This window comes from Aotus nancymaae, unplaced genomic scaffold (genome assembly GCF_030222135.1).
Source record: "Aotus nancymaae isolate 86718 unplaced genomic scaffold, 86718_ANA_hifiasm-v0.15.2.pri h1tg000016l, whole genome shotgun sequence".
In the NCBI taxonomy this organism is placed as follows: domain Eukaryota; kingdom Metazoa; phylum Chordata; class Mammalia; order Primates; family Aotidae; genus Aotus; species Aotus nancymaae.
The window spans coordinates 30,902,664-30,929,962 of NW_026988428.1; the positions used below are offsets into that span (position 1 = coordinate 30,902,664).

The 27,299-nt window shown below is 36.8% G+C and overlaps 1 protein-coding gene across 1 annotated transcript in view; it reads right to left on the minus strand.

The window, feature by feature from the left end:
* Positions 1 to 27,299, minus strand: part of MYRFL (myelin regulatory factor like) — a 122,738-nt gene that overhangs the window by 78,411 nt on the left and 17,028 nt on the right. Inside the window, exon 2 of the mRNA XM_012441352.2 lies at positions 15,860 to 15,950. Coding sequence (XP_012296775.2) covers positions 15,860 to 15,950 — 91 coding nt within the window. The remainder of the gene's footprint in view (positions 1 to 15,859; positions 15,951 to 27,299) is intronic.

Genomic DNA, 27,299 nt, shown 5'->3' on the forward strand with positions numbered 1-27,299 from the left:
CTGATATGATGGAAGACATGGATGTAGTAGGGGTGGGGATGGTTTTGGGATGAAACTGCTCCATCTCAGATTGTCAGGTGTTAGATTTTCATAAGACGCATGCAACCTAGATTCCTCGTATATGCAGTTCACAGCAGGGTTCCCGCTCCTAAGAGAATCTAATGCTGCTGCTGATCTGACAGGAGGCGGAGCCCAGGCAGGAATGCTCGGGCAACCCAGTTCCTAACAGGCCGTGGACAGGTAGCTGTCTGCTGCCAGGGGTTGGAATCCCCGCTCTACAAAGAACCAGAAAAATGTGGCCTAGATTGGAGGGACAGAACAATCACTGAACACTAACCCAGAAATGATCCGATACTGGATTAGCAGACAAGGATCTTCAAAGAAGCTACTCTAAGAAGGTAAATGGAGCAGATAAGCACATGCTTGTGAAAAAATAAATAAATAAAATCTCAGCAAATAAATCAAAACTATACATGAAAAAATTAAACAAATTCTAGAATTGGAAAAATTCCAGAAATAAATTTTTTTTAAATTACTAGATGGGTTCAAAAGCAGAACTTGAAGATACATCAAAAGACATCATCAGATCTAAACAACAGAAAGGAAGAAAAATGAACTTTAAAAAAGAGAAGAAAAAGATTTATGAACCTGTAGAGAGGATGAAATAGAAAAAAATAAAGATATAACAGCCAAAATCTTCCCAAATTTAGAAAAAGATATAAATATATACGTCAGCAAAACAAATACATCTACCGCATGAGAGTGAAGTCACTGTAAACCAAAAATAGAGAGAAAGTCTTAAAAGCAGCTAAAGAAAAGCAGCACATTATGTGCAGGGTCATAGTGATTCAAATAATCACTGACTTACCAAAATCTCCAGAGGCCAGAAGACAGTACAAAAACATCTTTTTTCTTTTCTTTTCTTTTCTTTTTTAGATTGAGTTTTGCTCTGTTGCCCAGGCTGGACTGCAGTGGCTCAATGCAACTTCCACCTCCTGAGTTTGAGCAATTCTCCTGCCTCAGCCTCCCAAGTAGCTGAGATTACAGGCTTGCACCATCATGCCTGGCTAATTTTTTTTGTATTTAGTAGAGATGGGGTTTCACCATGTTGGTCAGGCTGGTCTCAAACTCCTAAAAAAAAATCTTTAAAGTGCTACAAAAAACAAAACTGGTAAGCCAGAATTTTACATCCAGTGAAAATAGTCTTGAAGAATGAAAGCAAAATAAAGATATTTTGAGATGAAAGAAAACTAAGTGAATTTGAGAATAGACATGTACAGTAAGAAATGTTAAAGACAGTTATTCAGGCTAAAGGGAAACAGCTGTAGATGGAAATTTGAAACTATGGAAAAGGATGAAGAGAATAAAAAAGATTATGTTTGAATATAAGTTATTTTTTATCTTAATTTTTTAAAAACACATCTGAAGCTGGGCACAGTGGCTCATCCCTATAATCCCAGCACTTTGGGAGGCCAAAGCAGGTGAACTGCTTAAGGCCAGGAGTTTAAGACTGGCCTGGGCAACATAGCAAGACCCTGCTTCTACAAAAAATACTAAAATTAGCCAGGCGTGGTGGCATACACCTGTTCTTCCAGCTACTTAGGAGGCTGAGGCAGAATGATTGCTTGAGCCCAGGAGATTGAGGCTTGAGTAAGCTATGAGTTGCCAGTGCTCCCAGCCTGAGCAACAGGCTGACCCCATTTCAAAAATAATAATAAAATAACAAATAAAGTACATCTGAGTGTTTAAAGCAAAAATTATGACATTATTTTGTGAAGTTTATAATGCACATAGGTATAATACTTAGGACAACTATAGCATAGGGGATGCGACTTGGGGACAAATGGAACCACATTGTTGATGGTTCCACATTTTATGTAAAGTGGGTACAATATTAACTCATTAAGTAAACTGCGAAAAGTTAAATAATGCAAAGAAGGAGAACTAAAGTCGATAGATAAAATGGAATCCTAAAATTATTCAAATAATATAAAACAAACCAAGAAATGAGTTACAGAAGAATAAGAAACAGGAGCCAGAGAGAGAGAGAGAGAGAGAGAGAGACATGGTTTCACTTTCTAAGATTTCAGTTGCCCACAATCAAACTTGGTCCAAAAATATTAAGTGGAAAATTCCAGAAATAAATAATTCATAAGTTTTAAATTGCACATCATTCTGAGAAGCACGATGAAATCGCACACTATGAATCATCCTTTCTTCCAGCATATCCACACTGTATCCACTACCCACCCATTATCTTAGTAGCCTAAGACAGACAGATTGCCTGCCATGCTATCACATTGCTTGTGTTCAAGTAACCTTTATTTTACTTTAATAATGGTTCCAAACACAAGAGATGTAAAGATGGCAATTTGGATATGTCCAAGAGAAGCCGTAAAGTGCTTCTTTTAAGTGAATATTTGAAAATTTTTGACATAGTAAGGAAAGAAAAAAAATTGTGTGCTGAGATTGCTAGAATCTACTGCAAGCTTGTTCAACCTGCCACCCGCAAGCTGCATGCGGCCCAGGACGGATGTGGCCCCACACAAATTCATAAACTTTTTTTTTTTTTTGAGACGGAGTTTCGCTCTTGTTACCCAGGCTGGAGTGCAGTGGCGCAATCTTGGCTCACTGCAACCTCTGCCTCCCGGGTTCAAGCAATTCTCCTGCCTCAGCCTCCCGAGTAGCTGGGATTACAGGTGCGCGCCACCATGCCCAGCTAATTTTTGTATTTTTAGTAGAGACAGGGTTTCACCTTGTTGGCCAGGATGGTCTCGATCTCTTGACCTCGTGAGCCACCCGCCTCGGCCTCCTAAAGTGCTGGGATTACAGGCGTGAGCCACCGTACCCGGCCTAAAAGAGTGATTTTTTAGGAAGGCATAGCAATCATGATTGTTTATGTACCTAATAACAGAGCTTCAAATATACAAAGAAAAAACTAGTGAAACTAAAAGATGTAGACAATTGTATAATCACATAGCTAAACATTTTAACATTCCTCTTTCATCGACTGATAGAACAAAACGGGTAGAACAAGTTGATCAAACCAAAAAATCAGTAAAGACATATATAGATTGAGGAATTTATTTAAGAGGAAAAGAACTGATTTTTTTTAACACTGAGAAAATTTTTCAGCTCTTTTTAGAGAAGTGAGGGAATCAAAGCCAAACAAATTGTAAAAACAAGGCGATGATTCAAGCAAAGCAAAAAGAAAATGAAAATTATACATGACACATCGTGATAATAATGTAAGCCCTGGGTATTGACATAACTAAAAAATTTTAGACAACTTTATGATATTGGAAAGCTGAGTGTAGAAGTGAATGTAGAATGTGATAAAAGAAAATTAAATCTTCCCAGAAGATTATATTATGTTCTTTAAGTGTATACAGCAAGAAAGGAATATAAAAACAATATTTAGATATAGGGCAATGGATATCTCCAGAAAGACTAGAAAAGTAGCTGCCTCTGGGGAAGCCAAATTTAAAGACAAGGGTAGAGCAGGGGATTGCTGGTAATTTCCTATTATACGCTATATATAGTATCATTCGACTTCTTAAATTCTTCACATGTATCACTCTGATAAGTCTAGAAATTAAATTTTGTAACTGACTCTGTGGTCTCATAATTCCACATTCAAGGCTCTGGGCAGTTGTTTAGTTACCTTACAGTACAGGCATCATTGAATTTAATAATGTTAACAAAAACTGAAAACCACATGTAAATGATCCATCTACTCAAAAAAATGTGGCTTGGCATATTGTAAACAGGAATGCAGGCTCCATCCAGCAATCCCTTAGGGAGCACCAAAAGTCCCTGCGTTGAGTGACAGTAATATGTGTTGGTAGGTTTAAGATGAAGATTTTAAAATACTAAATGCTGTACTTATGGTTCCTTTCCCTTCCAAAATTCACCACAGCTATTCCCGTATTTCATTGTATTTTATATACTTCCACGCTCAATGCATTTTAATATATTTAGAGAAATGTTGCACTTCCTTTCAGAGAACTTGAAGGGAGAATTAATGACAGCTACCTTCAAACTGAGCAAATTGTTAAAACAAAAGCAAAGATTAGCTCCAAGTAAAACACTTGTTTGGGATTTTTTCTTTACTTCTTAACTCCCACCCTACTCACAATCATCATGTCAAGAATCCCAGAAATGCACTTCAGACTGTGTTTCAGTCTTTGTGCTCCCAATTGTCTATTATACCAAAAGGATTTCCATAAAGCAGACAAACACCAGAGAGCAACAGACACTGTGAGTCACACCTCGAGTGGCCAACTCTCTCTAGCTTCAGCAGGAAAGAGTTGTAAAAATCAAGAGATCTGGGAGGCTGAGGTGGGCAGACCACCTTTGAGATCAGCCTGGCCAACATGGTGAAACCCTGTCTCTACTAAAGATACAAAAAAAAAAAAAAAATTAGCCAAATGTGCTTGCTTGAACCCAGGAGGCAAAGGTTGCAGTGAGCTGAGATCTCACCACTGCCCTCTAGCCAGGGCGACAGAGCAAGACTCTGTCACAGAATTAAAACAAAAAACAAAAAACAAGAGATTCTTAGCAGTTGATAAAAAAGAGAATAATTTGCCTTCTAAACCCCTTCCTCTCAGACATGCAACTTGTTTTTGTCTTTTGGAGAATGAATGGAGAAACAGTCTCCCAGGGGTTGAATCTACATGAACCAAAAGAGGGCATACAAAATAGGCTTTGCCCTCCACCTTGTTGAGGTGATATGTACATCCGAGACATCCACATGTCGCCCTCAGTGCAGCCAGTATTTCTTTCATATTCCAAATAGGCTTGCTCAAGTCTTTACTGAGTGCCTACTGTGCTCATGACCCTACCAGATACAAGGCAAGACAAATACACAGTGTGTCTTCATGTGAATATCTAGGTGGGATACTTATGACTGAGCCATCCAGTCCTAGCTTTCTCCAGTGAATCCCCCAGTACCTTCACATAACACCAACAGCCCCTTCTCTAAAGCTCTACTGCACCTCACCCAGAGCTCGGCTCAGCACAGTGTCCCATACAGAGGTGGTGCTTAACAAATACAAACGACTGTGTTAAACTACATATGACCATGAATATGCTGTATATATAAATCCACGTATCAAGAGAGAGTTTTCCTGACCACCCAGTCTAAAATGGGAGCCTCTCCTCCTTGCCTTATTCTTATTTGTCTTCATCTTACTGAGTGACTCTAGACTACCTGCCATTGTCTTTTTCTTCCCACTGGAGTGGCATGACAGCAATGGCATGCCAAGGATGAGGGGATGGGAATAGTTCACCCCAGGGGCAGGCAATAAGGAAGTGCATTATCTGTAGACAATTTGAAAACAATACTAAGCCTACAAAGAGTCAGTCTGCTTTTTATTATCAACATGTATCACCAATTCTAAGAAAAATGCCTGGGTGCCCTGCCGGGGCAGACTGTTCCCACCACACTGCCCTTGGTGACTTACTGGCAGGGATTTCACTGTTTTGTTCACTGTTTTACCCCATCCTCCAACTATAAAAATGGTTGTTATTAAACTTATTCCTCCAATTTCATACATATGATTTATCTTTCCACATGAACTTTCATATTAAAATTATGTCTTCTCTGTGTGAGTGCATGTGTGTGCATCTGTGTGTGCATGTGTGTGCATGCATGAGTACGTCTGTGCATGTGTGTGCATGTGTGAGGTGTGTATGTGTGTGTGCATGTGTACTCTATAGTGCTCCAATGGGGAGACTGTGACAGGCACTCAATAAATACTTGATCAAGGTCAGGCAGGGTTTGTAGCCACCATCTAGAAGTTGATATAGGAAAGGGTTTTGGCAGAAATGTTGTCAATGTGTATGGTTGCCCAAGAAAACCATTTCATGATAGGGCAGCAAAAAACAAGGCAAAGAAGATGCCATTCTTCCCCTCCAGCTGTGTGCTGGCAGACTGCAAGCATCTGACCCTTTCACACCCTCTACTGCTGCTTTAGATGTAGAGAAACTTTTTTGAGAACCTGCTCTGAGCCAGGCACTATGCTAACCCTTTGCATGTGTTGTCTCATCTAATCTCCACAACTCTCATATGAAGAGGTACCATCATTGTCCTTAATCCTCAGGCAATGAAACCAAGCCTTGATGAGGTTAAATAATTCACTCATGAGTATTTATCTAGCAGTTAGTCAAGCTGGAGTCAGATGGTCTACTACCAGAGTTTAACCTCTAAATAACAGGGTATTTTAAATACAGACCATTCTAATCAAATTCTTTATTACAGGTTATTTCATCTTGCACACATATCATTAGAATCAAGGAGTATCAGATAATGTTTTAGCCTAGTCTTCTTCTTCAGGCTTTCTCTTATTATATCAGTTCGAACTCAGAAGTCAGACCAGTCACTGAACTCAAACAGTCTTTAACAAGCTTTTCTCACAGAACTCCATGTACTCTCTCACTCCCTTTCACATCACAGTAGAGCTTATCAGGCCCACTATAGCGATGGCAGAACCAAGACATGCAGCTGGCAATTGACTCCTAATTCATCTTGCCATCCAAACCCAATAAGCCAAGTCCTAAGTTAAACCCAGAATATTAGATGCTTAAGCTCAAACATTAGAATGAAATAAAATGAAACCTGCAGTTGATTCCCTCGCAGATCTAACATGTCTCAAGTCTCCCCTACTGTGAAGTCCCCTATTCAAACATCAGCATCCTCAGCTAGTTCTCTCCTACCCCTATACCAGACCTCAAGGCCTAAAGTTCATTATATCTACCCCTATTAAGCACACTGACTCAAACCAAACTGCATTACTCAGCCTGTCTTGAAGATTTACTAGTCTCTTTTCTAGAGCCTTGCCTCCTCTATACACACATACATATAATGCTTCTTTTCCTTTTTCAATGCAATTTCAGGGTTTTATCCTTCCCCTAAGTCTCTCAAATCTCCTTCTCTTGAAGCAGCAATGCATGCCTGTACATTTCCTAGTATGTCCCACCACCATAGCTCAACTGTGTGCCAAGTGGGTAACTGCCTGGTTAACCTAGGAAATCAGAGAGGACCTCAGCCTGCTCCTCCTAAGCAGACAGCTATCCCAAACTCGACCACACGAGGAAATAAAGAGTTAAGGGCAATTTACAGAAGCCTTCATACGTTGACAGGACTGGCCTCAGCTCTGCATGCATGCCTTACATATGCTCATACATGAGTACACATGTCCCAAATGGGGCCCGTGGCCAAATAAGTTTGAGGAACACTTCATTCCATTTCTCTTCCTTAGTTGCACATTAGTGCATCAAAGGCACTGAGAAGTACTGCAGTAAAAACACTCGTGATTTTTGTTTAAGTCAGTGAGTCACAAGCTAATTTATTGACCATGGAACTTTTTTCCCCACAGCATCTAATGGACAAGTTTTTCATAGAGCATTTGGTCCTTTTACACAAGGCCAATAATTCAATGTTTTAATATATTTAAGATCTGAAAATCTGCCTATGAGATTTGACCAAGCTCTCAGAAGTGTTAAAGCCCAATGGTCCCTTACATTTTTGAGATAAAGGGTTGTCACAAATATCTTTTGAGTACACACATTTTAGGCAATATGGTAGAGGGGAGGTAACATGATTTGTAGGAAACCCAGGTCTGAATCCCACCTCTAGTACCCAGGCAAAAACAAACAAACAAACAAAAAAAAAACACCCTACATGCCAGGGCTGTTGTGATATGAAACTATGAAATGAAATGAAACTAACCTTCATAAAGAGCCTGGTACTTAGAAATACTTAAAACTTGGAGTATTTGAACACATTGTACAGATCTAATGATCACTGAACTAGCCCAATGTCCTTGCAGTCATGGACTAGACATGTTTCTGCTTGTTCTCACTCAGATTTTATTGCAGTTCCACTTAACTGCATGCCTCTGAGCATTTTTTTTTAATCAAGTAATGACAGGTTGTCTGATCATAGGGCTCTCCTTTAATGAAAGTGAACTCTGACAGTCTTTATGAACTAAGGCTCAGATGTACTGTGAGTCACACCTTTTGGTAGATAATTTTAGACATAGTTCATATATTTCCCTGAGATTCATATTCCTCTAAAATATCAATTAATCTAAAAGCTTCATATAGAAGAAAAGGCATGTTTCTACAGCCAGGCAGATTTTTATCTCAGCTTTGCTACTTATTGACCTATGAAGAGTTACTTAACCTCTCTGCACCTTACCCTCCTCATCTGTAAAACATGGATAATATACTTATTCAGAGGAGTTAAGAGAGCGAGATGTGTTACATCAAATACACAATTAAATAAGTGAATATGTGAAGTGCAAAGAATGCCCAACACTTAGTAAATGCTCAACAATAGTAACTTCCTCTTCTACCTCACCTGCAAGCCCCACCACCATCCTCAAAGGTAGAGAGTGAAGCCGCTTGGACAAACCAGTCCTGAAACTCAACAGCAAGGGGGAAGCCTATAGGTAGAAATTTCTGGTCCTGTAGGAAGGACCATTATTATCATGGAGACTAAAATATAAGACAGATTTCAGACCTCCCAGGTAGCTCAGAACACAATACCCCAAAGTATGGTGCCTTGGCATGCTGAGTACTTTGCAATGAAGGAGACTGGAAGGACCTCAGAAGTAAGGTATCTCTGACCTTCCTCGTCCTCTGTCCTCCTGTCTCTCATGCCCTTTTCTCCCTCAAAGCAAGTCACAGAAACCATAATTCTTTTTCCCTAAGATGGGTCCTATATACTAGAACTCCTCCCCCTAAATCAAGCCATAAAACCCAGAAAAGTCACTCTCTCCCTTCTCTCTCATTCCAAGGAGACTCTCATTTCAAAGGGACCCTACCCCATACCTTGGAAGAAGCAATGCTACACAGAGAAGCCAAGAAAAATCTGAATAGACAGGCCCTTCTGGGTTTCCTCCCTCAGTCTATTGCCATTAGGTCACACCCTTTTGTCCAGTAACATTTCTGCATAGCTGTTTGTTCTTCATTGAACCCAAGCATAAAAGTAAAAATGGTTTTCCCTGAGTCTCTGGGTTTCATTTCTGAAGGCTCCTGCATCACATAAAATTTTAATTAAGTAAATTGTTTACACTTTTCTCTTGTTAACCTGTCTTTTGTTATAGGAGTGTTGGTTGTGACCATTATGATGAATGAGGGATGGTATCACACATTTCCATCCCTATAAAAGACAACTCTTTGATGAAGATCTTTGTTCACTTTTCTCTCTAAACAGCTAAAGGTCTTTCTGTTAGTTACAAAAAGTAGTCTAGATGGTTATACAAAACCCAGGTGGAATCAGCTGAGCCTTCACTTAAGGTTAAGACACTCAGAGGAGAGAGACTAGACAACTTCTGGAAGGTTGCTTCCAAGCCAGAGAAAAGAAGGATATATCCATTGTCCACAATTCATACCAGTTACTGGGATGTAGTGAGAGGAATGTGAGGGCAGGCACAGGGGCAATCACTATCTGACTTCAGCCCATGCAGTGCCTAGAACAGAAGAGCCAGCTCAGAGTGTAGGCTCAGACATTTGGCAACATACTAGTTGTGTGTGTGTGTGTGTGTGTGTGTGTGTGTGTGTGTGTGTGTAACTTCCTCGAAAAATGTTGAACTCACCTTCTTCCCACAATTTGTTGCCCAGGAAGTTTCTGTTGGCAGAGAGCAATAAGAGCCAAGTACCAGAAATATCTGCATACAAGTTTCTCCATTCCTATTGAAGATTCAGGCCTGGTTTTACTCTCTGTCTTAGGAGGGCAGGGACATCTGAGGTGGGCTCAATAACAGAATGGAGATGACAGTGACAGATGAGGGGCAGTGAACTTGAAGTCATATCAATAGAAATTATCCAATATAAGCAACAGAGAGAAAAAATATTGAAGAAAATGAACTGAGCCTCAGTGACCTGTGCAAAATATGAAAGGTCTAACATTTGCATTTTTGGAGTTCTAGAAGGGAAAAAGAAAGACATTGGTACAGAAAAATAAATGTGAAAAAAAATGGCTAAACATTTCCCAGATGTGGTGAGAACTATACATTTACAGATTCAAATTTGAGCAAATCCCTAACAGTATAATCTAAAAAAAAGAATGCTCATACCTAGAAACATATCATCGAACTGCTGAATACCAAAGATAAGAAAATATCTTGCAGATGGAGAAAAAAAGGTGTATTACATACAAGAGAACAGTGATTCAAATAGCTAATTATTTCTCATCAGAAACCATGGAAGCTGGAAGAGAGTGGGTCAAAATTTTTTAAATGCTGTGGGAGGGAAAAACCCTAATGACCAAGAATTTTATATTCAGCAAAAATGTCTTTTAAAAATGAAGTTGAAATAAAGACATTTTCACTGGAGGAAAACTAAGAAAATCTATCACCAACAAATCAGCTCTAAATGAAATTCTAAAGGGAGTTCCTAAGGTGGAAAAAGAATGATACCAGAAAGAATTGTGGAACTTCACAAATGAAGAAGACCAACAAAAATGGTAAATGCTTAGGTCAATATCATAGCCTATTTTTTCTCTTCTTAAGTTCTTCAACATATACAAGAATGTTGAAACCAAAGATTATAGCATTGTCTCATAGAGTTTTAAATATATATAGATGCAATACACATGACAGTTACAATATAAAAGGTAGAGATAAAGGGGATTTTTATGGCTATAAGCTTTCTACATTTCATATGAAGTGGTAAAATATCTCTAAATTGACTGCAAGAGGTTAGGCATGTAGATTATTGTCCCTTGAGTTACCACTGAAAATAAGTCTACATAAAGAGTTTAAAAGACAATCAATATATTAAAATGGAATACTAAAAACCTTCAAAAGAGGACAGGAAAGGGAGAAAAGAAGTACAAAAGGTAGAAGGAATGGAAACTTTTTTAAGAGAAAAGGACAGACTCGAATCCAAACATATCAATAATTAATTTAAATATAAATTGCCTAAGTAGTGACAAAAATTGTTCAATTAGGGAAAAAATACCCAATGATATGCTGAATAAAATAAAACTAATTTAACTTTTGTGATATATATAGGTTAAAATCAAAGAATGGCAAAAGATATATAACACAAACACTAATCAAAAGAGAGCCAAAACTAATCACAGTAGCAAAAACATGGAATCAACCTAAGTGCCCATCAATGATAGAATGGATAAAGAAAATGTGGAAATATACACCATGGAATACTATACAGTCATAAAAAGAAATGACATCATGTTCTTTGCAGGGACATAGATGGACTTGGAAGCCATTATCCTGAGCAAACTAATGCAGAAATGGAAAACCAAACACCACATGTTCTCACTTAAAAGTGGGAGCTGAATTATAAGAACACATGAACACAAGCAGGGAACAACATACACTGGAGTCCATTGGGGGGCCCAGGGGTCAAGGAGCAGATGGAGAGTATCAGGAAGAACAGCTAATGGATGCTGGGCTGAATACATAGATGATGATGGGATGATTCTTGCAGCAAACCACCATGCCACACGTTTACCTAACAAGACTGCACATCCTATATATGTATCCCTGAACTTAAAAGTTGAAGAAAAGAAAAAAAAAGAGAGCTGGAGTGGCTAGATTAATATTGGACCAAATAGACTTCAGAACAAGAAAAAGGAGGTAAAAAGGAACATCACTCTGATAAAAGACTAAGTTCACCAGAAAGACAAAACAATACTAAATGTGTTTGCACTTAACCACATAACTTTTCAATTCGATTCCATTTGCTTTTGCAAAATCCAATAGAATTGAAGGAGAAGTAGAAACATTCACAATCACACTTGAAGACTTCAACATTTCTGTCAGTGTCATAGATAAAGTAAGTAGAAGGCAATCAGCAAGGATATAGAGGACCTGAACAAGAGTGTTAACCAACTTGACCTAACTGACATTTATAGAATATTATCTAACAACAGCACAGTGAGCATTCTTTCAAGTGCATATGCAACATTCACCAAGATAGATCATATTCTGGGTCATAAAGCAAACCTTAACAAAATTTTAAAACCTACAAAGGATGTTCTCTGTTCATAATGGAGTTAAACTAGAAACCAGTCACAGAAAAATATATGGAAAATTTCCAAACATTTGGAAGTTACATAATACATTTCCAGCAAGCCATGAATCAAAGAAAGTCAAATAACATTTCTCAAAAGAAATTTGAAAATATTTTGAACTGAAAAATATTACATATAGTATATCAAAAACTGAGTGAGGCAACTAAAGCCACATAGACAGGAAAATATATAGCACTGAATGCTTAAATCAGAAAACAAAGAATAACTGCAAATCACAAACTCTTTCCACTTTCCACTCTAAAGAACTAGAAAAATAAGAGCAAACTAAACCCAAATTAAGCATAATGAACAAAATAATAAAGGTAAGAGTAGAAGTCAGTGAAATTGAAAACAAACAAAATAGAGAAAATTAATAACATCAAAAGCTACTTTTTTGAATCAATCAACAAAATTGATAAAAGTCCAACAGACTAATTAAGGAAAAAAGAAAAAAGAAACAAACTACCAATATGAATAACAAAAGAGGGACTAACACTACTGACTCTTCAGAGATTAAAAGGTTAATGAAAAATACTATTAATAACTCTATGGCCATAAATTTAATAACTTAGATAACATTGATCAATTCCCTGGGAAAAAAAGTAAAACAAGTTACCAAACTTACTTAAGTAGAATGAGATACCATCAATAGTCCTGAACCTACTAAGTAAATTAAATTTGTATTTAAGACCCTCCAACAAAGCAAAAGAACAGATTCTGTTGCTATGACTTCTACCAAACATTTAATGTTTAATGTTACATAAATTAAATTTGTATTTAAGACCCTCCAACAAGCAAAAGAACAGATTCTTTTGCTGATGAAGTCTACCAAACATTTAAGCAAGAAATAAATCCAACTCTACACTACCTCATCCAGAGAATTTAAGTGGATGAAACATTTCCTAACAAATTTTATAAGGATATAGTTGTGATGATACCAAACCCAGAAAAAAATACAACATAAAAAAAATTGCAGATCAATATTCTTATAAACATAGATGCAAAATGCTCAACAAAATTTTACCAAATTAAATCCAGCATTATATCAAAAGATAACATCACAATTAACTGAAGTTTATTCCAGGAATACAAGGAAGTTTAATAGTCAAAAACTAAGCAAATTAATCCATTATATTAACATATGCAAAATTTAACATCCATTTATGATAAAAATTAACAGCAAACTAACAGTGGAAGAGAACCTCTTTAAGCAAATAATGGGCGTGGCAAAAAATAGCAAATAATGGGCATGGCAAAAAAAATATATCACTAGCATTACACTTAATGATAAAAATTAAATGCTTTCCCATCAAGCTCAGGAACAAGCTTGAGCTATGTCTATTCTCACTACTTCTTTATTCAATACTATACCCAGGTTTTACCCAGTTCAGTAAGTGTCAAAAGGTATATAGTTTAAAAAGAAAGACATACAACTGTCTCAATTTGCAGATGACATGACTGTCAACATAGAAAATCCCAAGAAAATATATTTTAAAAGCTATTAGAAGTAATAAATTACTTAAGAGTGCAAGCCCAATATACAAAAATCAATATTTGTATATACTAATGATGAAAAATTGGAACATAAAAGTTGAAAAAAAAATCATGTTCAAAGACAAACAAGAAGTATTTAGGAAAATATGTGCAGTATTTTCATGTTGAAAACTATAAAACACTGATGAAAGAAATCAAAGAAGCCCTCAATAAATAATGGTATACATGAGATATACCATGTTCATGGATTAAAAGGCTCAATTTTGTTAGAATGTCAAGTCTCTTTGGATAGATCACTAGGTATAATAAAATTTTAATAAAAATCCCAGAATAACTGTTTAAATATTGACAAGCTAAGTTTAGTATTTATGTGGGAAGTCAAAGAAACTAGAATAGCCAAGATGATATTGAAACAGAAGAAAAATTCATAAGACTTACATTATATGATTTTAAGACTTATAATAAAGTACCTATGTACAGTAATAAAGATCATGTATAACAATCAAGATAACATGGTATTGGCAAAATGATAGGTACATAGATCGATGGAAAGCAATAAAGAGTCTAGAAATAGACCCACATATATTTTGTCAATTGATTTTTTTTACAACAGTGCAAAGGCAATTTAATGAAGAAAAGTTATTCATCAAATAATTCTGAGATAACTGGACACCCATATATAAAGAAACTACAATCAATCTATATCTCAAGCCTTATACAAAAAAAAAAAAAAAAAAACAAAACAAAACTCAAAATGAGTCATAGACCTAAATGTAAAATATAAAACTCTAAAACTTTTAGAAGAAAATATTTGGGAACTTGGATTAGATTAAGTGTATATTTCTTAGCTATAAACCATAAGCCATATACGAAAAATTCAATAAACTGGACATCTTCAAAATTAAAACTTTTGCTCTGAGAAAAACACTGTTAAAATTATAAAAACATAAGTGACAAATCACTTATGAGAAAATATTCACAAATAATGCATCTAACAAAGTTCTTATTTCCAGAATATCTAAAAATTTTTCTAAACTTAAAACAACCTCAATTTTTAAAATGAGCAAAAGATTTGAATAAACACTTTGCCAAAGAAAATGTATAAATGGTGAACAAGCATATGAAATGATGTTCAACATCATTAGTTACTAGAAAAAATGCACACTAATACATGGAATGTCACTAAAAAACAATGAGAATGACTATAATAAAAACAATTTTAAGCTCCTAATACCCAAGAACTGGCAATAAAGAGAAGCAACTGGATATCTCACTCATTGATAGTAACATAAAATAGTACCATCACTCTACAAAATGTGGAGTTACAATTAAGCTTACACTTACAACATGATCCAGCAGTTCTTATCCTAAATATTTATCATAGAGAAATTTAAACTATTGATCACACAAAAACCCATACATAAATATTTATTGAAGCATGATTCATAATTGCCAAAGATGGAAATAATTCAAACATCCTTGAACAGATAAATGGCTAAACAAACTGTTATAACCATTTAAAGGTATCTTTCTCAGTAATAAAGAAGAAATAAAATATTGATCAAATCATTATGCTAAATGAAAGAAGACAGACTCAAAGGGTTATATACTGTATGGGTTCATTTACGTGACATTTTCTGAAATAAATCAAAACCATAGGAACAAAAACAGACCAGTCATTACCAGGGGTCAGGGTAGATGGTGAGTTTGAATTTCCGTAGACGTAAATGAAAAATTTTTAAAGGCTAGAGTGCCTATATTAATACCAGAAAATAAGAGCAGAAATCAACAAAATAGAAAACAAAAAATTAAGAATTTAAATCTAACCAAAAGCTGATACTTTGAAAGATTAAGAAAACTGATAAACTTCATGCCAAATTAATCAAGAAAAAAAAAAAGACACAAGTTACTGACATCAAGAACAACAAATGAATCAACACTATTGATCCTACAGACATTAAAAGGATAAGGGAATATGAAGAACTTTATGCTGATGAATTTGACAACTTAGTTGAAATGGACAAATTTGTTGAAGGACACAAATTGCCTAAGCTGATTACTACCAATAGATAACCTGAATAGTCCCATATCTATTAAGTATACTGAATTTACAGGTGGAGGTGAGGACCGAGTAGAATTTTCTACTCAGAAAGAAAATTCTGCACTGGTGATATGTGTCAAAGATTCATAGACATAATAATATCAATTCTACCCAAGTTCTTTTGGAAAACAGAAGAGGAGGGAACACTTCTTGGCTCATTTAATCATTTTATAATATTTTAAACATCAACTAGAGAGCAGTACTCTCATACTTACAAGGCTCCCAAATCAAAGTCATTGCCCAAGAACTCCTCCAATAGACTTGTATCCAGGGCTGGGTTCTCCAGAGTACCACTGGCTCCCTGAGCTGCAAAGGTAAATGGAAAATCTTGAGAACCATGAAGATCTCAGAATGGCTAATGGCTAAAAACACTGACAAATCTTTAAGGACAGGGACTGTGTCTTCCTTATTGTATCCACAAGGATCTATAGCATGGAGGAGGTAAAAAGTAAACATTTATTCAACAGGTGGATGGATGGAAGATGGATGGATGGTAGTTTTGTCGGTCAGCCAAATTATTTCCACTTAAGTTCAACAAGAAGTTCAATATCATGTTTCACACTTTTTTAGATCTGCCAAAATGTAGCAAAATAGTTCTGTCCTTTTCCTTGTTTACAAAATGAAAATAAATTTACTGGTTTCTTACTGACTATAATAAATATGTTGATATTTTTACAGAACAAAATATAGGGCCATATACAATAAAAAAGACAAAATTTTTTATCTGCAGATAACACGACTCTATACAACTGACAAACAGAAATAATCAGAAACTTAAATAGGGGTTGTAGGTGATGAGTACACTAAAAGCCCAGACTTTTATCAGTATGCAATATATGCATGCAAGAAGCCTTCCCTTGTACTCCTAAGTACATATAAATCAAAAATGAAAAATAAACTGGCCAGTCATGGCGGCTCACGTGAGTAATCCCAGTACTTTGGGAGGCTGAGGCAGGCAGATCATTTGAGGTCAGGAGTTGGAGACCAGCCTGACCAACATAGTGAAAACCCATCTCTACCAAAAATACAAAAAAATTATCTGGGTGTGGTGGCATGTGCCTATAGTCTTAGCTACTCAGGAGGCTGAGACGGGAGAACTGCTTGAACCCAGGAGGCAGAAGTTGCAGTCAGCTGAGATCACGCCACTGTACTCCAGCCCAGGTGACAGAGTAAGACTCCATCTCAAAAATAAATAAATAAATAAAAAATAAAAATAAACAGCCTGTCTGCAACCCTTTGAACTATGATTTAAAATAAATAAATAAATAAATAGGGTAGTTGGTTAAAATTAAATATGAAAACTAATTGCTGTATATAAAAAAATAATAGCCATTCAATCATGCAGATACATATAATGGGAAAAAAGATTTTATTCAAAATAACAAAAAGTATATCTAAATATATATTTAGAGACAATTTTTTTCACTAAAAACTCTATGAAAGGCCTTAAGAAAAGATTTGAATAAATAGAGAGACCTACATTGTTCTTAGGCTCAAATATAATATTGCAAAAATCTTACTACACATTATTTAGGATGTCTGCCAACCCTACATAGTTGCTTTCTGTGACTTTCCCCTTACAAAGATAGTCTCCTGCAGCCATAATTGTAATATATAATCTCTACAGGCATCTGAATCAGGGAAAAGCAATCCATTGGTTGGACAGTGACCAATTCAACTATTTCTCCCAAGAATTTAAACTCATGGACTTTAAAGCTGTTAGTTGAGATTAAGTCATACAATAGCTAAGGCAGAGGACTAGAGTGATAGTCTAAATATTTCTGATCCTGGCTGGGCACTATGGCTCACACTTGTAATCCCATCATTTTGGGAGGCCAAGGCAGGCAGATCACTTGAATTCAGGAGTTGGAGACCAGCATGGACAACATGGCAAACCCTATCTCTACAAAAAAATCTCCCCCAAAATTTGCTAGGTGTGGTGGTGTGTTCCTGTAGTCCCAGCTCCTCAGAAGGCTGAGGTGGGTGGTTCACCTGAGCCTGGGAGTTTTAGGCTGCAGTGAGCTATGAGTGCACCACCGCACTCCAGCCTGGGCAACAAAGCAAGACCTTGTCTCAAAATAAAAAAAGTAATATATTATGTAAGTGATATTGTGTCCTTCTCAGTGCCTTACATCAGGAGGAGAATAATGTCCTGTTATGACTGATATTAATGTTGATTCCTTGGTTAAAGTACTGTATGCCAGCTTTCCCCACTGTAAAAGCTCTCCTTTTGTAATCTGTGGGGAGATACTTTGAGATTCTTCATATATACTGTTTCTCATCAAGTTTTTACCCAATAGTTTTAGCATCTTTTGATGATCATAAGTACTTTAATACAAAAACTGAAAAACAAACTGAAATATTTTATTTTTTTGGTTTAAGCCTCAGCATTCAGGAAAATTTTTTTTTCAACTTTGATTTTAGAAATAAAGGGTGCATGTGCAAGTTTGTTCCATAGGTATATTGCATGATGCTGAGATTTAAAGTATGGATCCCATCACCCAGGTAGTAAGGATTTACAGCCATTTTTTTTTTCCAGGCCAGAATCTAATCTAGAATAACAGAATGCATTGGGTTATCATGTATTTTTAGACTTCTCAAAGCATACAGGCTGTTTATAGAATGTCCTTCAGTTTTAGTTTGCCTCCTATTTTCTTACGGTTAAATTCAAATTATACATGTTCGACAAGAATATTACATAAATGAGGTCCGTTCAATGAAATATTATGTACCCATTTAATAAATTTTACAATATCTCAAGAGAAAAAAATGGGTTGCAAAAATCTTGTACCCAGTTAATTTGTTTCCCAATATAAAGGCAACAGATAGACAATTCCAAAATGAAAAAGTTGAGGGTATAAGACTCCCTTAAGTCCCCCTTGAAAGTAGCTCCTTAATAAAGTTCAGCCAATCAAGAATGACTAACAAGAAAAAAAAAATACAGAAACTGAGGTGAAAAACAACCAGGGATGAAGAGCAAATTCATACAAATAAAGGATTTAGGCTGAATTTCTAAGGGAATTATGGCTGCAAATCAAAATGTAAAAGTAACAAACCCTGATAAAGGAAAAATAATACAAACAACAAAAATTGAAAGGTGGGGAGATGGAAGGTGGGAAGAGATGTAATACTAACTATCTCATCATTCATATCTCAGAATGCATCTTTACTACCTAAACCTGTACCATTTGGTTAAAAAAAAATTCTTTTCAGTGATTTTTAAATCCCCTTTCTTTAATCTTGGAAGCATCCTTTAGAACCGATACCTTTAACAGCAAAGAATTACTTTTTTCAGAATTACAATTCTGTAACTCCCTTATTTTTCTTCAAGTTCTTTTTATTCTGTTAAATTCAAGTAAAATTAATATTTTATATTAAATTTAATATTTTATGAAAATGGTGCATATAAGATCATTTCTTATAAAACTATTTCTTATGGTTAAATTCAAATTATACATCTATCTACTTACCCATTGTATTAGTCCATTTTCCTGCTACAGATAAAGATATACCAAGACTGGGCAATTTACAAAAGAAAGAGATTATTAGACTTACAATTCCACATGGCTGGGAAGGCCTCACAATCATGGCAGAAGGTAAAAGGCACATCTCACATGGTGGTAAACAAGAGAAGAGAGCTTGTGCAGGGAAACTCCCATTTTTAAAACTGTGAGATCTCGTGAGACTCATTCACTATCACAAGAACAGCACTGGAAAGACCTGCCCCCATGATTCAATAGTCTCCCACAAGGTCCCTCCCATAACATGTGGGAATTATGGGAGCTACGAGATGAGATTTGGGTGAGGACACAGAGCCAAACCACATCACCCATCCATCCATCCACATATCCATTGTAGATATTCACAGAAAGATGATGAACTAACATCCCAGAACTTTTAACACTGCTTAGATTATAGGATTGAGAGCAACTGATCACTGTTTTCAGGTCCTAATTTTAAACTTTGGAAAAATATTTTATACAATTTTGGATAAAATTATTTTCTAAACAAAAAAAAAAAAAAATCAAATTGCCAAAATCAACTCAAAAATAAAGAGGAAGTCTGAAATGACAAATAGCCCTGGAATAGTGAAAATTTTCACCCATAACTTTCACTCTACTCCTGCATAAACAAGCAAGGTTCCAATATCATGGCTCATGCTTCTAAAACTTCAACAACATATCTTCCACCATTTTCACAATTCTAAAACAGAGAAAGAATAAAAGCATCCAAAGTATTTTCATGACATTAGCACCAAATGAATGCCAAAATCTGGCAGAGATGAAATACATAAAGAAAACCATAGACTAATATTATTTGTGAATAGTATACTGAAATCCTAATTAAAATGTTGTCAAATGAAATTCAACATTAAAAGAAAAATTTATCATTAAGAAACACAAAGATGACTCAACACTAGAATTCATATTATCAAAGGTAAAATAATATTTGACCTTCTTAATGCTAAAAGGCATTAAAAACTCAACATTGATTCCAATGAACACATCCTTAAGATTATATATATATATCCATATGCACATATATATCGTATGTATGACAGAAAACTAACGTCAAATAAGAGCCACTGGGCGCAGTGGCTCATGCCTGCAATCACAGCACTTTGGGAGGCTGAAGTGGGCAGATCACTTGAGCCCAGGAGTTTGAAATCAGCCTGGCAAAGACGGTGAAACCCTGTTTATACTAAATATACAAATACTAGCTGGGTGTGGTGGTGGGCGCCTATGGTCCCAGCTACTTGGGAGGCTGAGGCATGAGACTCGCTTGAACCTAGGAGGTGGAGGTTGCAGTGAGCTGAGATCACAGCACTGCACTCCATCCAGCCTTGGCAACAGAGCAAGATTCTGTCTCAATTATCAAAAACAGAAACAAATAAGAGCTGGTGTCATGTTTAATGATTTAAAAAATTAAAAGTACTGTATATTCATTATGGTAAAAATAAAATAAGTATTTTAGTTACCATGTTATTACACAATACATTGCTAAATGCACTAGCATCCCATTTAATCAAGAAAAGGAAGAGAGATATGAATGTCAGAAAGGTGGTAATAATTTGCATATGACATATATTTTAAACGTATAAATCAAAGAATATCAACTAAAAAAACTTCTTCAAAATAATAGGCAACTTCAATAAAAAGACCATCACAAAAGTAATGTACAAAAAATAGATTTCTATATTAAAACAACAGCTACTGAGAAAATATAATGTAGAAAGATCCATTTATAATAGGAATATGATTTTTAGGAATAAAATTAAATCAAAAGAAGAAACTCTAAAATTCTAATATAATTAAGAGAAGATTAATAAATTCAGAGCATATTTTGTTTGCATAAAAAAGGCAATAGTATAAAGATGTAAATACTCCTGAATTAATTTATAAATTTAATATATCTACAATCAAAAATTTCTTAAGGAAACAAACTGATTCTAAAGTTTATCTCAAAGAATGCTAATGTGAAAATATTCAGGAAAATAAAAAACGTGAGTAAAAAAAGGATATTCACCAACAAGATGTACAAAAGTAATATAAATATTGTGTTGTAACAATAAACAGACCAAACTTTTGAACATAATAAAGTCTAGAAGTAAATCTAAAGTTATTTATGAGAATTTAGTTTGTGATAAATGTATCATTTTATGTCCATGAAAAAAAAGCTAAGTTCTATACTAGAATCTCACTTCTACACCAAATTCCTAGATGTATAGAAGATTTAGACAAGCCGTAATATTACTAGAAGAAAACAGGCATATATGTCTGTATGTTTCAGAAGGAGAAGAAGACTCTTAAACCATGATGGGAACACCAAAAAAAATACAGAAAAAAAAGGTCTATAAATTTGACTACATAAATATGGAATTTTTGAGACTACATAAAAAGCAAGGTTGAAAGCAAATGATGTTTCTAAGGTTTTGGACTAATAAATCCCAAATCAAAGCTTCTTAATGATTGTCTGTATCTTACTAAAAAAGGTTCATGAGGGCAAAAATCATAGTTGTCTTATTTGTCACTGTAACTTCGTAGTGCTAAAGCTTTTTTTTTCCCCCTTTTTTAAAGAGAAAGAAAGAGAGAGGTCATTTGAAGAGTGAGGTAAATATTTTCTAGGACTTCAGAGCCAGCTAATGAGGAAGTACATGTGTCTGGATAACAAATGCATAGAAAAGCCAGAAAGATGGAATCCAAAATGTTCACAGTGATTACCTTCAGTGATCGTGCTTTGTTTTCTCTTCTTTATACTTGTTTTATTTTTTAAATGTATTACTTTTGTAATCATAAAGTTATAGAAGAAGTTCATCTCAGAGTAAAAATAAAATAAACTTTTTCTTTGAAAAAAACAGTATTTGTTGAATGGATGGATGAATGAATGAATATCTTCACTAGCAAGAACTGGATTGATGATCCTTAGTAAAGAGGTGTCAAAACTAGGGCATATGCTCTCTGTTCTGTACGCCCTCTTTCACCCCATCCTTTCTGCAGTTTCTGAGCAGAAGAATACATTAGCACCCAACAACAAAAGGGCCTTGAAATGTGAGTTTCCTTTAGAGCCCTCTGACTAAATCTTTGTCTTACCGTAGCAGTTTGAGTGGCACAAGAACCTCCCACCCCACCAACTACCAAAGAATGGTAGCTCCTGATTGCCACTAGTTGGTAGTCAATAGCCAATATCTAAGGGTTAAACTAAGGCAAGGAGTTTATTTGTACTAAATGCAGAGGAGAGCCAGTTTTGGGGGAGTCAATTGCTCTCTAAGCTGCCACAGAAAAACAAATGCACCAATCCCATCATTTAGAAGGGTGTCAAGAGCACCGCATGATGCAGGTATTATCTTTGGCAACTCCCAATCTCCATTCTGTGAGGTAAACTTTGCATCATGCTTTGCTTTGCTAGAGGATTATAATATTCACATCTGTAGAATCTGAAATAACTAGGGTTTTCTTTTCCCAGCAGTGGAAATTCACACTGTTGGGAAAAGTGAAAATCTGAAATAGGCGATAGATAATTTAATGAGGTCTTAATAAATTTTGTGGGTGGGTTTTTTCCAGGTACAATTTAAATAGCTCATAGTTCAGCTTTCTATCCCCCACGTCAGTACTCCTCAAGTTTTATGCTAGATTCATACAAAGAATTTGGAGGCTTTTCTTCTTTCTCTACATTCGAGAATTGTGAAGATAGTGCAGGAGAGACATCACCAACTCAATTTGTTGACAAGAGCTAAGAGGAAAATGAGTGGAATATATCCCACATATCTTCTGGATTCACAGGAGAGATTCCTAGAAATTTAAATGGAAAGAAATGACCTCATAGTGGAGTTGAGTCTTGAGCTGGAATTTGAAGAAAGGCTAGGATGGGCAAAACATATTGATTCTTTCATTGATTCAACCACAATTTACTAAGTACCTACCATGTGCCAAGCATTGCCCAAGGGTCTGGGGACATAGCTGTGAAAAAGAAGAAGATAAGAACCCTGTAGAGGGATTGCATTCTAACAGAGGGAACGAAGGCGATACTGTGGGTAGGGTAGAAGACACACATGACATATAAGAAATAACAAATAAGATATTTTCAGAGAGTGAGGAAAACAAAACAGGTTGGTGTAATAGACTGTGATGGAGGGAGCGCTTTTCTATGTGGATACCTCTCTCAGAAGGGAACCAGCCATGCAGAGATCAAGGGCAGAGTGTGCCAGGTGGAGAAAATGGCATGGCAAGAAACAGATCATCTAATGGGTTAGGGCACAGGAGCATGGGAGTAGGACAGGAGGGCAGAGCAATAGGAAGCCTTTGGAGAGTGACATCATATGCTTTATGTTTTTGAGGGTCATTCTGGTTGCTTGTGGGAAGATTATAAGGGGAGAAGAAGAGAAGAAGGGAGATCAATTTGAATATTTCTGTAGTTATCTAGGGACACTCAGAGTTTGAATTTCTCACTCTGGGCCAAGCAAAAGAACAAGCACTTTGCTTACGTGATCTTATTTAATCTTCCTAACAGCCCTAGGAGGTGGCCGTCAATATTACTCCCAGTTTACAGAAAAGGCCAAGTGATTACACAGGTTAACCAGCTTGTCCAGAGTCACACAGCTTGAAAGCGACACACAGGAAAGCCAACCCAGGCTTCTGAGCATGCTCTCACCACTGCCCGTGCTCTGCTGCTTCCCCAGCAATGCCAGCCAACTGCAGGGAGGACTGACTTGCTTCTACTGCTTCACTGGGCTTTGGGCAAGCCAACTGCTAAGAGAAGCAGATGGAGGGAGGAATCTGTTTCCTTTTCCACTGTAGCCCCTGCTGGTGTCCCATCTGCTTTATATAGTACCCTCCCTTCCCTACCCCCCCACAATTCCCCAGGTAGAAATAGGAGGTGGCCCATAGATTCTAAGACCTGACTCTTGTGTCACTTGCTTTACATCACCCACCCACCCCCACCTGCTCCCCCAGGTAGAAATAGGAGATGGGCCACAGCTCTAGGACCTGCCTAATGTGGTTTGCCCGAATACCTTAATGAATAAGGAGAGATGATCCCTGCAGTGGCTGGCTTCCTCTTCGACTCCAAGGGAGTGTTTTTCAAATCCAAAGGAAATTACTCTACAGAGTAAATCCACAGTGTCAGATAAAATTGTTGTCAGGAGGTTTTACACACAGAGAACAACTCTCGAATGGCTCCTAAAATAAATCTCAAGCTTTTAAAAATAATCACTTTGCTCTAAATGTTTTAAACACTGTTTATGACACCCAAGCCTGCCAAGAGGGCATCCTTAGGCATCCGATCCCCTGTCAGGGAGGCTCAATTTGAAATCAGATTCCACTCTTTACTTCTGTGGCTAGGAAGGGCTGCCACAGTCTTGCTCACAAAGGGAGAAGCTACCTAGGCCTCCTGGGTGTGTCAGAGAAGCTGTCCCTTTATTGCTTTTGTAAAGCAAAGCGTTCCTCACCCTAATTCTCTGCCTCCCTTTCCAGGCATAGCAAGAGCGGCAAGACAGTAACACGTCCTGCTGCCCTTGGCCTTAGGCAGACAATAAAAAGGCACTTGGTTATGAAGATCAGTCCATCAGGGAGTACTACAAGCAAACCCAAGTCGCATCCACCAGGACCTACTAAAAAAATCTACATATGCTTTTGCGGCTTCTCCAAGGGTGTGAGCAGGGAAGGCACAAAAAAGACCTTGCTTTCGGGAATCCCCGCCTTCTCTGCTCACCACCTGCCAGTACTATATTAAGATCTTTTCTTATTTCTATCCAACAGCTTTCTTCATTACTTTCTCCAACCCTAGTGTGGCCTTCTTCTTAATTTATTCTTTCGCACTTGGTGCCACATAATAACACCCAGAGTATTCAGACAACTGGCAACATGACAAAATTTCTCCCAACAACTCTAGTTATTTAAAAGATTTAAAAAATAATAATGAGGGTCTCCCAAATGGTTACTTTCTGGATTTAAACATAAAGAGAGTTTCCCTCTGACATGCCAGTGTTCATGAGTGGAAATATCAATAGATATTTCAAAGAAGGAGAGGAGAGGAAGAAAAGAAGATGGAGGAGAGGAAGAAAAGAAGATGGAGGAAAGGAAGAGAAATAAAATACTCCCCTTCTCCATTTGCTAAGAATACTTTTCTCCTGAAAATCCATTAAATGTAGTACTGGATTTAAAATGTAATGCTGGTGTGTAGAGACACAACCAGTCCGGAGTTAGAGAAGAAAGGATGACATTTTCTTAGAGATATTACCAATTATTAATTGACTAACTGCTTTACCATTTACTTACACATTTACTTAGTGTTCACTCTGTGTCCTGAAATAAAATCAGAAACAAGCTCACAGTCCAGTGAGAGGGACAAGAAAACCAGCTATAGCAATTAATGATGAACATGTGTTTGGATGCTATGGAAGCCTTTCAATTAGGCTGGCCTGGGGTGAGCCAAGGACTTCCTGTCAGTGACACTTGAGAGGGCTTTTTAAGGTTAAGTAGGGATTCACTAGGTAAAAGATGATAAACATCCTGGGAACAAAAAAGGCATGTGCAAATAAATTCAAATAATCAACAGCAGGACTATGTGGTAGTCTGACCACAGCCAGGAGGCAGGCAAAGAACATGGCAGAGACTGAGGGCCACACCCCTCCTGGACCCCACTGCCAGCTGTCCATGCTTTTATTTCAGCCACTAAAGCAATTATGTGTTGTGCATCTGTTTTTTTCTGTACAACTTTAAGCCTTTCTAGGGCAAAAATTATTTTTTATTATATAAATCCTAAGCATCCAGAACAGGACTTAGAACATGATAGCTATTCAATAACTGTTGACCTTGTTAGATGAGTAAATAAAGCTTTGAATGAATAAATGTAATTATGAATGGTGGAAAGTGTATTATGGTAAGAACTTTATCTTGAAAGTGATAGAGTCATTGAAAAACTTTAAGTAGGGAAGTGATGTGATTAGATTTATAGTTCTGAAAGATCATTTAACCTGCAGTTGGCAGATGAGACTGAAGCTGGGCAAGACTAGTGCAAAGAGACTAGACATTGCCAACATTAAACTCCCCACACTGTATTTCTTTTTTTTTTTCATATAGTATTTCTTAACACAGTGGACGTGTTATATGGGCCAGGCACAGTGCTAAGGGTTAGGAACCCAAACACAAAGGAGCAATAGTAGTTAAGGATTATGGTTCTATATTCAGGCTAGGGCTTACAGCCTTGCTGAGATTTAGCTGTACAAGCTGGGACGTTAGCTAGCCTCTCAGTGTCTCACTTCCCTTATTTACAAAATGAGGCTAACACGAACATCTACCTCATAGAGTTGTTGTGGGAATTAAAGGAGATAATACATGCAAAGTGCATAGCATAGGTCCCAGCTCAATAAATGCTACCCTTTGTCATTACCATCATTTTCTGTGCTCAAGAAGTTGATAGACCAGTAAGAAAAACTGACATAAAAACAAATGATAGTGAAAATGTGACAACAGAGATGCACACAGGGCATTGTGGGGCACTTTAGTGACTCAACAGGAGCAAAAAGTGCCAGGAAAAGCTTCCAGGAGCAGGGGCCAACAAGGCTGCCACTATCAACAGAAACAGATCCTAGGGTCTTGAATACCATGAAAGTCTGACCTGGTGAGGTGTGGTCAGGAAAGTGGAACACTGTGCAGCAATGTGCTGGAGCCAGGTTGTACGTGCTTGTGCACATCGCTTCCAACTTCATATTTAACACCATGTAAGTAGCTTGAAATCAGCTACAGTGAGAGTATTTACACCATGGAAATTAGCAAATGCTATAAATCAGGGCTGCTTCCCGACTTTCCCTTCCCCCAAACCTAGAGAGTTGGTTATTAAACATTTACCACATCACTGTATGTGAGTAGCATTTGGGAGGACAAGTCATTGAATTTTGTGACTGACTGTACAAAATCTAGGTGATCCCCCAGTCCCTGTCTTGATGGTCATGCTGGTGACTTGAAATAGGAAACACAAGAGAAGTGGATGAGGAGCCAGGGAAGGAGCATGAGGAGTTTACCTGCATGGGGCCATGTACTCTTTCGTACTCCTGGAGATAGAAGTGAACAGCAGGGCACTGCCCCCAAGAAAAACTCCACCTAACAACCTGGAATCCTGGGAATCTCCCAGTTTCCTTGTACAGATAGTCTTACATTG